General features: G+C 47.1%; 1 protein-coding gene across 1 annotated transcript in view; it reads left to right on the forward strand.

The window, feature by feature from the left end:
* LOC129333929 (protein-glutamine gamma-glutamyltransferase 5-like) overlaps positions 1-7,878 on the forward strand; it is a 39,932-nt gene extending 32,054 nt beyond the window's left edge. Inside the window, exon 14 of the mRNA XM_054985867.1 lies at positions 7,470-7,878. Coding sequence (XP_054841842.1) covers positions 7,470-7,878 — 409 coding nt within the window. The remainder of the gene's footprint in view (positions 1-7,469) is intronic.
* Positions 7,879-17,258: the final 9,380 nt, after the last annotated feature.

Here is a 17,258-nt window from a genome sequence, read left to right on the forward strand (position 1 = left end):
TCCAGCACACTCCAGAATGCTTCCACACCACACCACAAATAATGGTACATGCTCTCATGGTGACCCTCCCCCCGAATTCCCATCCCCTGCTTTGAGTCCCAGGGGACCATAGCTAGCACCCACCTTCCACAAAGGAGAGAGGAACAGGGAGGGTTGCCTGATAGAGAGCTTCAAATTCCATTCAGCATGCCTGGCCAGGATTTATGTATTGAAGCTACTCTCTGCCTCAGAATTTAGCTACCAAGTCACCCAGCAACAGCTGGAGAGGTAGTAAGTTAGCAAAGGGTGGTGTGTGTGTGTAAATGAGAGGTGGCACTTTGAAATCATTCTCCTTGTATATGCATTTTTTCTGTCTGTCTCACTCTTTATAATGCAAATTGAATAAATGACAACTAGTTTTTACCCCTGATTTACTTGAGCCCAAGACTTATTTAAGAGGATTTGTAAAAGTAGCACTTTGGGCTGCTTCTGACTGACTTTCTATCATGCTCCCTTTTTTTATTACTTTCCATCATGACAGCAGGCCAGAAAGTTGGATAATCATAGTACCTGGATATTATTTTGTTTAGAAAATACTCCTTTTCTGTAATCTACCTGCCTTATCCCAAAAGTTGCCATAATAATATTGCATTTTTTCAAATAAAGGGAAGAAGCAATTTTTTTTAAATGGGAGTTACAGTATAGAAGTTTTCTATGTGACATAATGCTTCGAATTGCACTAGATGTTACATACCTGGGTTAAGATGCAGTTGTATACACAACTGCACAATCAGAGTCTGTCATAATTTGTCAAGAATTATTTCTAAATCCAGTCTGTATTGCAATAATTTTGATTACAGATTTGAGACAAAGCATGGGAAAGAGATGCAGATCAGTAGAAAGAGGATCAAGTTGAAAAAAGGGGGGATACTCTCTATCTCTCCTTTTTTTAAAAAAGCAAAGAAAGTGAGGTGACCAGCTGGCCTGTTGTTTCTTACCTACTTTTCTGGTGGTTTTCAAGAAAAACTAGTAGCTGGCCTTAGCTCTTGACAAACACTTGATCCAGGGCTTCAAGCTTGTTCCAGATTCTTAAGTTCTTAGTTTGCTTCCCTTCTCAACAGCAAGATTGTGTGGGGTCCATAACGGTAATTCAGCAAATTTTCACTAGTGTGCAATTGAACATGATCAAGTTCAGCAAAGTAAGTTGAAGTCCCTAGGTTTATGACTGGTCCTTCCCACTTTATCTTTAAATTTCCTTTCTATAAATATTTGAGTGGTATTTTTCCAGGAAAATTATCTGTTATTGAGGAGTCTAAACATTGCCATTTCAAACGCCTACTGATTCTCCAGTGATCATTAGTGAGTTAGAATTAATCACAGTACCTCAAATGCCCTGCTTGTGTGTTCAAACTACAAAAGGATTTCCAGAGCATGCTTGAGTAGATTTTTCAAATGCTTCATCATAGGATGAAAATTGATTAAAGGTATAAATTATTGGCATGCCCAATAATTGATGAACTCCCTTTCAAATAGACTCACCTAAACAGAATTATTGGAAGGTAGGAGTACCTTGAAACCGTTCCTTAATAGACAGTGTTCTCCAGATGGTAACTGGTCTTATAGGAAATTGGACAAGGGCCAGAATATCTTTTTAGATAAGCAAGTTCTCAACATGATCACCACTTTCCAGCCTGCAATCATTTTGTGTCATGTATCACATTACAAACACCAGAGGAACCCTGCTAGATCAGACTGGTGGTCCATGTAATCCTGTCCAGCATCCTGTCTCACAGTGGCCTGCCTCTGGAGGGCCAGCATCAGGGTGCAGGGTGTAGAGGCTGAGGCCTTCCCCTGATGTTAGTCTTCCTCTGATATTGAGGCGGTGGGTGGGAATGTGTGATTTGGTGCAAGCACCAGAACCTTAACCAATAGATGCTCTCTCTCTCAGCTTTGGTCTGCCTTCTGCTTCTGATACTTCACCAAACAATGGAATCATGTTCTCAAACTTTGCCAATATGCTGGCTAAAAGAACAATCCTTTCAAAAATGGAATCCAGAAGCAGTTCTTCTGAAACACATTTGCATAGTGAAATTGTAGATGCGTGACAGAATATGCAAAGATTTGGCTAGAAATTTACTACACAGAGGTAATGATCCAGAGAGAGAATTTATTTGTAACCCATTTTCTTTAATCTGGTTTATTAAAGTGAATTTGACGTTTAGAAGTATAATTGCTTAAAAACTTTGGTTCAGACACAAGCAAAAGAGATTCTAGTAGACTGAATGAACAGAGAGTTATTATTTTTTCCTGGTAAGGAAAATTGCAGCCCTTGTGAGGGCAGAAAGGCAGGGTATAAATTTTGTTAAATAAATAAAAAAAAACCCTTCTGGCAAATCCCCCTCTAGCAAACAATGTGCTAGCAAAGGCAGTTTTTCAGTAGGAATCTGTGACTATTTTGTTACCTTCTTCTCTTCAATAATGTATTAAGTGTGTAAATAACTGTCAGTAGTCTGGCTATGTGTTTCTTAAGCATTTCTAACCCATATCCTCTGGTATCTCATTACCTTAGTAAATGTTTCAGAGCCATGAGATACTTAAATCTTGACATGAAAAGAGGTCATTGCTGTCCCCAAGGCTTATATGTGCGGGGCGCTAATGAAAGTGCTATAATCCTCCAGAACCAGACCTGTTATCCTGTCTCCTGAAGAAAATAAACTGTCTGTTTAAAAAAGAGTTGTGAAGTCAACCTTTCTCACCACCTGAACAAGCAGGCTGATGCTGCAAAAGTAAATATTGGCTTTTTGTTCTAGAAATCAGTATCTCTTTGTTCTTGGGGTTCATTCATACACCAAAAAGGGCTGTGACTGCAAATTGCAAGTAAAATTTCAGCCCATGGTTGGGCAGGGTTTCCCCCCTCATATTCTTTATCACTGTAACATGGATCTGACCCCATTTTACTTTTTAATTATGCAGACAGCTTTAATGGGGCCAACATATAGTTTTTGTCATGCGAACTGGCCCTTAATTGCTTTAGATCCTCTCAGGAATTCTACAGCAGCCCAGCTGGTCACTCCATGTGCTTTCTTAACCATTCTTCCAAATGTTAATTAATTATCACAGGTAAAGATGGCATAATTCTTGAACTGCTCTTCTCTCTTTTCCTCCTGTCCTCTGTCACATGTATCCATCTGAGTCTGCCACCCAGAACAAATAGTTGCTGTACCTCTCTATTATCTTTCTCATTTCTTTCTCAACCCCATTGCTCCAATTTCCATGTTATAGTGGTAGGACTGGGGCAGTTTCATTCACAGCCCTCAGATGCCTTATGGAAGTGGTTGAAAGTGAACTGCCGATAGGGCTGGTGGAATGTGTGATAGAACAGAATGGGTGATAGATACCCCTGCCCTCTGGTGTTTGCCTTCTGCTCCTTCATTTCGTCCTCAGAACAACTCTGTGTGAGAGATAAGAGAGACTGACTAGTTCAAGGTCACCCAATGAGTTTTAACCACTACAACTCACTTGGACAAACTGCAACAACATAACAGCAACCACAACTTAGAATATAAATTAAATAATAGGGTTGGAGTCAATCATCTATTCCACAGGTAAAAATGGGACAAAGGGGTCTCCTTTGATCACCCCCCCCCAAAAGGGTATGCTGGGGAACATGGGACCTGCATGGACAAATCCATGTGAGATGGGGAGTGTAGTAATAATAATAACATTCAATTTATATACTACCCTTCGGGACAACTTAATCTCCACTCAAAGTGGTTTACAAAGTATGTTATTATTATCCCCGCAATAATCACTCTGTGAGGTGGGTGGGGCTGAGAGAGCTCTGGGGAGCTGTGTCTGACCCAAGGTCACCTAGCTGGCTACAAGTGGAGGAGTGGGGAATCAAACCTGGTTCTCCAGATTAGAGTCCTGTTGCTCTTAACCACTATACCAAACTGGCTAATAAGGAGAAGTATTTGGTGAGGCTGAGGGAGAAAACTGGCTGGAGCCAACCTAAAATAATGTACTGATACAAGTGAATTATATCGATGCAATTATGCACTTATCATCCAAGTATTAAACACTAACTTGTAGAGGTGGAGTACACCTTTCAGAGATATAAAGTTTTCCTACATGAGGGAACTTACTCAAACACAGTTGGGGGGGAGCAGGACCAAGCAAGCTAGCCTCTTTATGTGGAAAGAGCAGCACAGATAAAGACAAAGTCATGCAAACTTCATTAAAGAAGTTTGGTGACCATCCTGAGGCATCGTTTGGATGGTGAAGAGGCATATCCTTCGGTCACCAGCTCAGGGCTTCATTAGCCCAGACATTAAACTTTCTTGAAACAGCCATGCCTACATAATGCAAATCTTAGTGGCCACAAGAAGTGAGTTATGGGCACTTGAACACCAGAAAATGTTTGACTATTAGGAGCTTGCCTATATATGTGACTGTCTATGAAGTTGCCCAGGCAGTGGGAACTGAAGAGGAGAGGAGGAAAGCCTCCACTACATCCTTAGAAGGTCAACTACCCTTACTACAATGCCATAATGGGGTGTTAGCTTAATCTGCCTGCTGTTGAACCTTTGACATATTAATAAAATTGCAGTTCTTTATTCATCAATAACATGTATGGATTTCTTCACACAATGTCAGTGTGCAACCTCCTGTAACACTTCTTTCTTCCCTACACTTGCTGGCTTTCTCTGTTATTAAAATCTAGTTCTGCTTGCACGCATTAGTTCTGAACTTTTGTTATGCTCCATCTCTTGATCCCTTTGCCTTCTATCATCATAACTACATCTCACAAGCAGTCAATCTGCTATGGCACATCCCAGGTTCTTACCAGCAGGTTCATAGTCAAAAATTCTATTCCCACTAGTGGACCTTTTCCTATGGAGTGCTGAGTCTCTTCACCATGTAGACATACTCTGCAGGACGCTCAGCTGCTCTGCGCGTTAATTCTTCTTAGTGCTTTGAACTTCTTGAGAGTTTTTGCAATAACACTATTTGAAGTTCATGTTCTTTTGTTCTCCATAACATGAGAAAGAAACAGAAAAAATAACGATATTTTCAGCGTGTATGTCTTATACACAACAAAAGGTCATTCTCTGAAAATGAAACTATCTAAATGAGATCTTGAACTTATTATGACAAAGGCTGTGATGCATTACTTAAACAATGCAAGGACAGAATTCTTTGCCTCAGAATATACTATGAGATGAAAAACAACTATATTAATAAAGATGCAGAGGAAATGCCTCCTTCGTGTTTGCTTATATTTGCATGGGGAGAGCCTTGTAGATAGGTCCCATTCAGTTGGAACTTCATGAATCAAGGTCAAAGCCAGGCCATCTCAAAGGTACAGAAAGACTGAGTTCATGCCCAGCTTTTAAGGTCCCTAGTTATAGTAAAAAATTTTAAAAGATGCTACATGTTGAACATAAAATGATAGTAATGCTTATGGTAGAAGTACCATCAAGTCACAGATGACTTACAGCAACCTCTGCTGGTTATTTTCAAGGTAAGAGATTAATGGAGGTAGTTTGCCATTGCCTGCCTCTGCAACCCTGGTCTTCTTTGGAGGTCTCCTGTCCAGATGCTAACCGAGGCCCATTCTGCTTCGCTTCCAAGATCTGAAAAGGTTGGCGCAGCAATGCTTGTAAATGCTCTGGATTGCAACAGAATTATTTCTCACATTTTGAAGCTGTCAGAATATAAAAGTAGCCATGCTGGATCAGACAGATGATAATCTAGCCCAGGACATCCAACATTTTTTTTCAATAGCAGGCCACATCAATACGTGCGCTAGCTGCATGCTTTCTTTTTATTGATAACAATTATGAAGTATAGCCTTTTAGCTATTAAAATATGGATTTTTAGTAGTAATACAAAAGCAGTAAAATACCCACAGTTTAATCAATGTTACACATACAAAAAAAGGCATAGTTACAGGTCTAATACTAGTCATTGATCAGTATTGGTTAAGTCAATGAGAATAGTATTTAACAGACTGAATTATCCTGAACTTGAGAAGTGTGGGGAGTATTCAGTTAGGGCACATCTCAGTTTTGACTCCAGGTTTACATCACAGATGGTGGCTCAGCTTCTATTTCAAGAGTTTCATGACAAAGAATATACTTTTACAGAGACAAGTGAAGTCCAGAATTGTCCAAAGTTTGGCCGAATAGCTAGAAATTTCAGGATAGTTGTGGCTTGTGGGTAGTATTGTTTCAGTTTTCCAGATATATAACCATTGATTCCTATTACTCTCTTCTCTTTTAAAAGAGATACTTCTCTTTCATTTCTCTCTGATTTCTCTTGGTAGAGCTATCAATTATGCACTCTTTTGTAACTTCAGCCTTTGCAGGTTTTTTAATGTTACATGGTACTCTAGTAGGAAGACAGGAAGGTTTGGGAATACCTTGCCTGCCCCTGATTATCTACAGAGTGAAATTCTGCTCTTTCTCACTTCCATTTTCTCTGAGATTAAAATGGAATGGATTAGACACTGACTCCATATGCCCTCCCCCTCAAAGAAAAAGAAACAAAAGAAACAGCTTGTTGAATTTCAGGGAGAAATTGGGTGAAGAGAAATTGGGAGAATTTCTCTTAACTACATTAGTTCTGGGATTCATCTAGTCATCTCCAAAATTCCAGGGATCCTTAGTGGGCAGAATTCACTTTCAACGCAATTCATTTTTCCCGGGCATCCGGGCTTCAAGCAGGGGGCAGTGACAGGAGCCATAGCGGGCATCTCTGCCCCCATGCTTACAGTTGATCTATGAGATCGGTCAGAGCAGGAGGTGCATTTCGGAGCTCCTGCTCTCACCCACTCACAGAGGAACACCCAAGTGAGCGCGGCATCAGCGGTGACAGCAGAGTTGTGCTGCACCTTGGGACTGCTTTGTTCATGTCTGGGGCTCGGCAGTGGTGTGAGAGCCACGGCATCAGCCTTCGCCTTTGCTGGCTCCTTTCAGCGTCAGAGCAGGAGGCAGTGGGTGCACAGCGCGGGGGTCCCCAGGCTCACTCTGCAAGAAGGGAGGCTCATTGCAGGCTGTCTTGGTGGCAGTTTGTTTGCTGTGGCACTGCCTGTTGGGCTGCTGCAGCAGGGGGTGTTGCTTTGGGCGGCACGGTGCCTTTTAGGCAGTTCTGCTTTCTCTTTCTTGGGGAGCAGGGGGCCTGTGTGTGCACCTTGGGTCTTCAGTGAGGGGGGCCTAGTGCTTAACTATCGGGTTGGACCTTGCTTAGGAACTTTTGGTGTGTTTTTCCTGCCATGGTGGCCATTTTGAGGAGTGAAGCCTTTGAGTGCAATACCCCCATTGTGGGTACAGCAGTCATTCTAACTGTAGGCCCTGGGGCTTTGGTTTCAGCTCATTAAGGCCTATTGCTGTGGCTTATGTGGTCTTATTAGGGACCTCACGGCATTGACTATATATACTCGGTAGATAGTCAGATAACTTATACTGCATTGCATGATGGCTCCTAAGAAAGGTACAGGCTCTTCTAAGGGCTAGCCACCCACCAAGCCATGCCCGTCCCGCTATTTCATCATCTGACGATGAGGAGGATGTTAATTTCTCTGTCATAATTTTGAAGTGGCTGGATGCTTTGGAAAGAGCCAAAGGGGCCTCAACGCAGTCCAAGAGTGGGAGCAAGCGGGTGTGGCCAGTTAGGGCTGCTTCTAAAATGGCCTTCCGAATGGAGGTTCTGAGACATCTCTCTGCTCTTGAGTTTTTGACAGGTCCAGCTGCAGCCATGCCTAGTACCAGCCATGAGGAGGCCGATGCTGAGGACGATACGGTGCTTGAGGCTGAAGGGGAAGGAATAGTGGAAGGCGGTCCAGTCGCCATGGCAGTTGAACCTACAATGCCTGAGGGTAAATCTGCTTTGCCATAGCAGGCAGGTGCTTGGCTGTGGGGACCCTGGGGTCAGGCCGCTGCCCCCAGGTCCCTGGGCACCGCATCTCCTTCTTACACTTTGAATCCTAGCACTGCTTCTTGGCAGAAAACTGGACAGTTAGGGTGGTCAGCACAGTCACCAGGTATAGCAAGCACCCAGTTGGCACCAGTGGGCTATCTGCAAATGTAGGGGTCTGGTGACAGACAGCCCCTTACCACCCCTCTCAGGGGTTGGCAATGTGGGGCATTCACACCATGGGGCTTTATGCCTTATGGGGCTTATGGGTAGGTTCCCTACAGGGCACTGCCTTTTGGAGATACAGCCTTGCCCCTTGGGGACCATCTTACCCAAGCTACCAGGGATAAGATAGTCAAGGGGGAGTATGTGGATGTCTTCACCCTTCTTTTCCAAGAATTGAAGATGGAGGATAAGGAGGACTTGGATGAATGAGACAAGGAGAAAATTAGGTGGCGAAAGGTGGATTGCAATTGGCATAAATGGCTGCCGGGATTTTTGATCTATGCTGGGGTGTTGGGCAGAGCATAGCCTTTATGGGCTGTCTCTCTATTTCAGTACCTTAATATAATATATAGAGGTTATACTGACTTTGTTGATGCTGCTTGGTTGCAGTACGATGAAGAATTCAGGATCCGGGAGGCTATCAATCCTCAGCTTCATGGGACCAGATTCACCAGCAGCTCTGGTTGCAAGTGATGTCCTCCGAAAAACCCAAATCGGGAGATAGGTCTGATAGTGGCCACTTGATTCACCACTAGGGATGTGCATTTCGGCTTTCTGAAATTTCGGCTTCTTTCAGGTTAGCCGAAACGTTTCGGGCTAAGCCGAAACGTTTCGGCTAGCCGAAAGAAAAAAGCCGAAACGTTTCGGCTTTAGGCTTTTTCAATGGGAAAATGCCTCCGGCGTCTTCCCGGACGTCTGGGGGAGGCATTTTCGCACCGAATCAGCCCAAAATTGGTGGGGACCTTCCTCTAACCCCTCTCTACAAACCCCCCAAGATTCAGATCGATTGGACTTTGGGGGGCTATGTTATGGCCCCCCAAAGCAGGTCCCCCTATCCTCCCATAAGAAAGCGAAGGAGCAGCATATTGTTAGCATGCTGCTGCTCATCTTCTTCATTATTTCCTATGGGGAAAAATGAAGAAGCAGGCTTCCTTTGCCAGGGGTGGCATTTTGCATGCAAAATGCCCCCTCACCCTCAGGGACCCTTCTCCCACCCCTCCTCCCACCCCCCACCAAGGCTCAGCCTGCTCCCACTTGGGGGGGCATTTCATGGCCTCCCCAAGTAGGTGCTCTCAGCCCCCAAAGTCCACCCCCTACAGCCCCACACAAACCCAATTCCCCCCCAGCTGCCACACACAGACCCAAATCCCCACATTAGCCCCTCACAGACCCAAATCCACCCCCAGCAGCCCCACACCCATAACCCCAGGAACAGGCTGGCAAAGGCCAGCCCTCTCCCTTTGTTCCCTATGCTGGGAACTTCTAAACTCTCTCCCCCAGCTGTCAGTGGTAGAGAAAAGAGCACCTACTTGGGGAGGCCATGAAATGGCCCCCCAAGTGGGAGCAGTCTGAGCCTTGGTGGGGGGTGGGAGGAAGGGTGGGAGAAGGGCCCCAGAGGGCTGGGGGGCATTTTGCATGCAAAATGCCACCCCTGGCAAGACAAGCCTCCCCCAGCTGTCAGTGGTAGAGATTAGAGCACCTACTTGGGGAGGCCATGAAATGCCCCCCCCCCCAAGTGGGAGCAGGCTGAGCCCTGGTGGGGGTGGGAGGAGGGGTGGGAGAAGGGCCCCTGAGGGCTGGGGGGCATTTTGCATGCAAAATGCCACCCCTGGCAAGACAAGCCTCCCCCAGCTGTCAGTGGTAGAGATGAGAGCAGAGCACCTACTTGGGGAGGCCATGAAATGCCCCCCCCAAGTGGGAGCAGGCTGAGCCTTGGTGGGGGGTGGGAGGAAGGGTGGGAGAAGGGCCCCTGAGGGTAAGGGGGCATTTTGCATGCAAAATGCCACCCCTGGCAAAGGAAGCCTGCTTCTTCATTTTTCCCCATAGGAAATAATGAAGAAGTTGAGCAGCAGCATGCTAACAATATGCTGCTCCTTCGCTTTCTTATGGGAGGATAGGGGGACCTGCTTTGGGGGGCCATAGCATGGCCCCCCAAAGTCCAATCGGTCTGAAACTTGGGGGGTTTGTAGAGAGGGGTTAGAGGAAGGTCCCCACCAATTTTGGGCTGATTCGGTGCGAAAATGCCTCCCCCAGACGTCTGGGAAGACGCTGGAGGCATTTTCCCATTGAAAAAGCCGAAAGCCGAAAGCCGAAAGTAAGCCGAAAGCCGAAAGCCGAAACGGCTGGCCGTTTCGGCTTTCAGCTTATATGAAAGAGAATCCTCTTTCGGCTTTCTGCTTTCGGCTTTAGCCGAAAATTTTTGGCTTGCACACCCCTATTCACCACCCTCAGGTAGTGTCAGGCAGGGCAGCATGTTCAATCCCAGCTGCTCTGCTGGGACTTTACATCCTAAGTGGTCTGTCATAGAAAGTCTTGTAAATAAGCATGAGTGCCCCTCTTGTCCGGGACCTCACCCCTATGCATCCTGCCTCAGGTCTAAGTCGGGTGGAGGCAGTAAAAGGGGCAGGAGGCCCGTAGGTGGACAGCAATCGGCTAGTAAAGGGGCCCAGGCCAATAAAGTTGAAAGCGCTTGAGCCTTTGTTGTCAGACTACCCTAAGCAGCAGGATGCCTTGTTCTTGTTTAATGGTTTCAAGTTTGGCTTTAGGATACTTTTTCAGGACACCCGTGCCCCCTTTATGTCTGACAACTTGTGTTCGGTTTTTGGAATGAAAGGCGTAGTTAGGGAAAATATTAGGAAAGAATGCGCGGAAGGAAGGGTTTGGGGTCCGTTTAATGCACCCCCAGTTCCGTGTTTGAGGGTTTTCCCATTGGGGGTAGTCCCCAAGAAGACCACTGGTGAATATCGTTTGATTCACCACTTGTCCTTTCTGAAGGGGGCTTCAGTGAATGATGCCATCCCTGATGACCTTTGCTCTGTGCGCTATATGTCTTTTGACCAAGTGGGCAAGGTTGCATTTCGCTTACTTCCAGTGCACCCAGAGGACTTTGAACTCCCGGGTTTTGCTTTTGAAGGGAAATATTACATGGACAGGGCCCATCCTATGGGCTGCTCTATTTCATGTGCAGCCTTTGAAAGTTTTAGTTCCTTTCTGGAGTGGGAGTTGCGCCATCAGGTTAGGTGCTAGGACACAGTGCATTATTTAGATTTTTTTTTGTTCATGGGCACGTCAGGCACTGCCCAGTGTGCCAGGCTGTTGGCGGGCTTCGTCTCCCTGTCTTGGGAACTTGGGGTTCCCTTGGCACATGAAAAAATTGAAAGCCCAGCACAAGTTTTGATGTTTCTGGGCATTGAACTTGATACGGTGCACCAGACCCTTCGGCTCCCAGCTGATAAGGTTAGTGCCCTTAAGGACTGCATGGAGGATTTTCTAGGTAAGCGTAGAGCTTCTTTGACAGAATTGCAGCAGCTGGTGGGGCATCTGAATTTTGCATGCAAAGTTGTTGCCCCTAGTAGGCCCTTTTTGTGTAGGTTGTGTGATGCTATGTCTTCACTGCCGTCTTACCACCATTGCCAGGTGGTCTCACCACCACTGTGGTCTCACCACCACCGCCAGGCATCTTGGCCCCCTATCTCTCAGCCTGGGACCTAGCGACAGTGATCCACGCAACAGTCACCTCCAGGTTGTACTACTGTAACTCACTCTATGCAGGGCTTCCCTTGGGTTTGATCCGGAAACTACAACGGGTCCAGAATGCTGCTGCTCGTGTCCTGATGGATGTTTCATACAGGACACATATTACATCAATCCTACAGCAGCTTCACTGGCTCCCTGTGGAATTCTGGATCCATTTCAAGGTGTTGGTTTTAACCTTTAAAGCCCTAAACTGATTGGGACCAGCATACCTGAGGGACCATCTCTCTCCATATGTGCCCCGGAGAGCGCTTCGTTCAGCGGGTAAGAACTTACTGGTGATCCCTAGCCCTAGGGAGGCTCATTTGGCCTCGACCAGGGCCAGGGCCTTTTCGGTCCTGGCCCCAACCTGGTGGAACTCTGTCTGAGGACACTCGGGCCCACCAGGATCTCGTATCATTTCAGCAGGCCTGCAAGATGGAGATGTTCCACCAGGCTTATGGTTGAGGCCAGCGTTAGGACCATCATTGAGCCCCTCACTGGTCTCCGGCATTCGAGTACAGCTCTTGTGTCTGTCTACCTCCTCTTTGTATGCTGGGGGCAGGAATGTGTAGCCAACAATATCAGGTTTTTTTAATTGCTGAATTTTCTTATATAATCTGCTATGTATTTTTGTTACCAGAACTGCTCTTTATTATAATGGGGAATTAGCTATAGCAGTCTGTAACTTAAAATTAAGCGCGGATCATAACCTATGTATATGGAGGTCCCGATCCCAGACACTCTAGTGACAAAGAGGCAGACTACAAATAAGTTCCAGACACGTGTATTTAGTGTGGCGTAAGCCTAAACTTGCACAAGCATACAAGAGAACATACAAGATCTAAGAAATACAGAGTAGGAAATACAGAGACGTTCGCATTAGCTGGTTCCCAACGATGATAGGGGGAATACTCACTTATCCTGGAGTGAAGCAGAGACACAGCAGCGAGGGTGGCCCAATGCCAGCACTGGGACCACAGACGGACAGCAAGGAAGTCTGGATAGGAATGGCCTAAGCCACAGACAGCGAGGGGTTCTGGATGGGAATGGCCTAAGCCCCGCGTGGTCTGAGAGACCAGCTTAAATACCCCAAAACGTACCCTGGGGCTGGTGCTGTACTTGGTGGTTCTCACAGTTTAAAACAAAGGTTCTAATGGGCTACTGAATGGTTTGGATGGGCCACTTTGGTAATCTGATTGTGATAAGTGACACCTCAGGAAGAGGGGACAAAAGAGGGAGGGGGAAATCCGAGTGGGCTGAAAGGATGTTCCAGCGGACAGGGCTTGTCCTGATGTCATCAGCTTCTGGAATGCTGAGGTTTCTTTGAGATGCATTCTCTAAGTGCTTGGGATGGTCAGCACTTAGTTCTTCTCCGGGGCAGCTCCTAAGATATGCAGAGCGGGGCGAGGTACTCTCGCTGTGGACGTGGTGTGCCCGCCTCGCCGAAATGGCTTCCCAAAGCAGTCTTCCTGTCAGGGTCTTCTGGCTGCCTGAGAACATGGATGCCGGCTGGGCATAGTTGGGGCTGGTTTGCAGGCTGCCCGGTAGCGAGGGCAAGCTCGGGGACTGGCCCGCGGGAGGCTCCAGGCGGGAACTGACCAGGGAGCGCCTAGCCAGGCTCGCTGGAGGTTTCCCCGGCAGGCGCCCGGCTGCTAGCAGCGGCTTGGGCCCATATGAGGCAGGCTTCCATGGAGGCAGGGGGAACAACACTTTAAAACACAGTCCAAGGCAGGGAACAGGCACGGTCCGTGGCAGATGGCAATGCAGGCACGGGGCACACTTGTAACACAGTCCAAACGCACACTGGGAAGTCCAGATACAGGGCAGGGCAGGGCTGCCCAGAAATAGAGTCCTTTGTGCAGTTAACCAAACATGGAGTCAGTAAACTACACAGTCTATTGCAGCAGCAAGGTAATTGACACGCAGGCAGGAAACTGACATGTGCATTAGAGCAAAGCAGTCTTTGTGTAGCAGCAGTGAAACAGCAATGCAGGAAACTTTAACGCAGTTCATGGCAGGCCTTAAAGCAGGGGAGGGGGCCTGCTTGGCAACAATTCCCCCCCTCGGAGACCCCGTGACGTCAGGCGCGCGGGTCTCCGAACTTGACTTCAAAGGCGAGGTGGTTGGCAATGTCCGGTGGTCGAGCTTCGAGCGGAAAAGAAGTGGGAAGGGAAGGGGGAGGAGGCGTCACTCAAAAATTTAGTTTGGAGAACCACCTAACCGAATAAGTGCAATTTAGATCAGCCAATGGGCTGCTGGTCTCTGGGTTCACACCAGGGGGTGTGCTAAGTGCAATCGTCAGAATAAATAGCAATAATTCATAAGCAATAGCAATTCATAGTTACATAAGCAGTAATGAGCAATTCATAGCAATGAGTAATTCATATGCAGCGGCAAATTCATGGGTATAAGGTTAAAAGCAAAGGCAATTCATGAGCCAATTCATGAATACAGGATTAAAAGGCGAAGGTAATTCATAAAAGTACAAGCAATTCATAGATAGGTGATAATTCATACAGGATAAAAGTGAAATGTGCAAGCAAGGCATAGACCAATTCATCAAGGGTGGAACAATTCATAGGTGATTAAAACCATAAATACATATACAGGATTAAAACAATAATTCCGGAAGTTAAAACCAATTTCATAGATAAAAGCAGCAATAGTAAAAGCAAGTGCGGGGAAACAATTCATGAGGGGTAAGCGGCGGAAGGGCTCATGGGGGCAGAAAAATAAACTCTGCAATTAAAAGACCAATTCATGCGGCCAGATTAAAACCAAATTCATACAGTCTAAAACCAATGTTTACATACCCAATAAAAGAGACAGCACAGGAGGGGTCTCAGTTAAAACCAAATTCATAAAATGATAAATAGGCTAGAATTACCTCGTCGGAGGGAGTCAGGTTAAAAAGGCAATTCAAAAGGTTAAAATCAAATTCATAGGGATAAAGTTAATAGGGGGTGATGAAAGGGTCCCAGTTCATGGGAGGATCATGGGCGCACTTGCAGTAGATAGAGGGAGGGACTAGTTCGGGGCTAAATTCATGGGAGTGAAATTCATAAAAGCAATGGCAAGAAATTCATGAGATCATAGAGCAACAAAGATCACAGACGGCTCAGTCCGCAGTACAGCTGCTGGACTGGGTTGCATATATATACAGGAACAAGCAAACTTAGTCCATGTGTTCCAAAACACACTTCCACCCCCCCTTGCTGTCTGCGTCAATCCGCAGGGCAGGGTCGGCAGGCGGCGAGAAGGGCTTCAGACACACAGTTCTAGTCCTCATGGAGGTGGCGCTGCTGGCGGTCGTTTGGAGACGGGCCGTGGGCTGGGAGACAGAGTAATATGTCCCCCCCTAGTCCACAAGAGGGCCTCGGAGCGGTGTCCGGCAGCAAAGCGTCCATGGGGCCGGTGCAGAGTTCTTACACATAAATGCACAAGCATAGTTCGTAATCACACAAGCAACAAAATAAACAAGGGCTAAAAACGGTGCGCCAAGAACAACCACTAAGGCAGAAGGAGGTCGGGGTTATAGTGATCCAAGCGGTAAGACAGCTGGAGTTGCTGGAGCTGTCGGCGGCTCCAACAGCCCAAATAAAGTAGTGAGGCACATAACAAAACTTGAAAGGCCAAAATAACAACGATCGGGTGCAAAGCCAAATTGTAAATTCCAGTGGCAGTGGGGCTCTAGCCAAAGAGGGTCTCCCACCACGAATGCTCGCCGGTGGTCTTAATCCGTTGGGCAAAATCCAAAATCTCCTTTCCGTTGTGAGACACAACCAAAGCAGTGGTGTCCCCGTCCCTCTGGATGCTCTGGAGGGTGCGGTGGAGCTGGGGGTGGGTCAGGAGCTCGTGGATTAGCTCCATACCGATGCCAAGGGGAATGGGCTTCACATAACGATAGATGGAGGGTGCCACCAGGATCTCTTCTTGGGTCCAGACCGGTACTGTGTAGGTGAAGTCGCAGGCTGCCACCGAAGACAGGTTGCAAAAGCAGCGATTGACTCCCGGGATCACGGGCTTGAGCTTGAACGAGTTCAGGATCACAAAATCGCAGGCCGTTCGCACGCAGGCACATCCTTTCCCAAGGTAGACGACAGCGGAGCTGTTCTCCCGGACGACCTCAAAAGAGCACTCGTTGAGGGCGTCAACTTGCGGGGCTACACAGGGATGATGCAGTGCAACGGCTTGGTCTTGGCAAATGAAGCCGGTCTGCTCTCGATGCTGGCACCCTTGGAGGCTGACGAGCTGCCATCCGGTCGGGGTGAAGCGGGCCCAATGGTCGGGGTGGCGGGCGTAGAGGACTTCGGTGTCGCTGACTTGGAGTCCCAGAGGCACGACTGGATACACATGGAATGACTCGTGCGCACTGGCCGTTAATAAAAATAGTTTAAGCTCCTGGGTGGTCGGTGAGAATGAGGAATTTACGAGAGACCACCAGGATTCAAGCTCCAGTTCTATGGGTGACAATTTGGGCATAATCAATCTTTTAATTTCCAGGGGCAAGTGCCCGTCCGTGGCTTGCCGAATTAGCCCCATGGCCACAGCCTGATTTAATTGTTGGGCCTGCATACATGCCATGGCTATTGACATGTTGCCTTCAAAAGACTGTGTTCCTTTGAGCAGCAGAGAAAAATCTCTTTCAATTTGACTCTCCCAGTTAACTAAAATGGAGCTGATCTCGTGTTGCCCATTCGAAATGGAATTTAGGGACTGCACCACCGGTTTACCTAAGTCGGAGATGCTAGTCGTGACATGGGCAAACTTATTAGCAAGAGTCTCAATATTGACCGAATCCATGATTGCTAAGCCTCCGGCTGCAGGAGCAGTCCAGTCGGCAATGCTTCGTCTGGCACGCGAGATCCACAGTTGTAGCCATGCATTCCAACCCTTGCTACCGGCCTCCAGATAGGGAGCGCACTGCGGCAGCCTCTGGGTTACATTTAGCTCAGCTAAGTCTATGCGGATCTCTTTTAAAGACATTTGCGGGCGGACTAGAACTCTCTCTCGAATGTCAGTTTTCAAAACATGGGAGCCCACTATATGCGTGCCGCCTTGGCTTAATTGTTCATTGCTAGCAATCAAAGGGTCAATTTGGATGGTGTGGGTCTCCTGGGTCCGGATCAGCAGGGAATAATTGCCTGGTTCATGAGTCAAATTTACAAAGAGCAGCCCAAGCCGGTGAAATTTCTCTACTAGGGGCTTGGTTTGGCATTCGGGCGTCTGCTGAACCAGTATCCAATCGGGTGGGCCGCGTTTGGCTAGGTCTTCCTCTTTTACAATCCAGGTCAGGTTCTCCCAGCGTTCCATAGCAAAGGAGAGAACCGCGCCTGAAGGGGGCGTGATAGTGGCAGATGCAGATTCAGTGGTAGTAGTGCCTAGTAAGATGGTCATTCTAAAGGGGTCTCCTGCCTTCCATACTGCGGCCGACACTAAAATAACTTCACAGTAGGGTCCGAAAGCCTCAGTGAGAAACGGCGAGGTTTCGGGATTGGCAGGGGTGGTATATTTGTCTACCACCGGGACTGCGGTGGGGGCTGACCTTATACGGGGAAGAAACATACATGGAATTGGAGCAAGTGGTGAAACTGTATCGATAGGCGAGTAACATACTAATT

The sequence above is a fragment of the Eublepharis macularius genome, chromosome 7 (assembly GCF_028583425.1).
Source record: "Eublepharis macularius isolate TG4126 chromosome 7, MPM_Emac_v1.0, whole genome shotgun sequence".
In the NCBI taxonomy this organism is placed as follows: domain Eukaryota; kingdom Metazoa; phylum Chordata; class Lepidosauria; order Squamata; family Eublepharidae; genus Eublepharis; species Eublepharis macularius.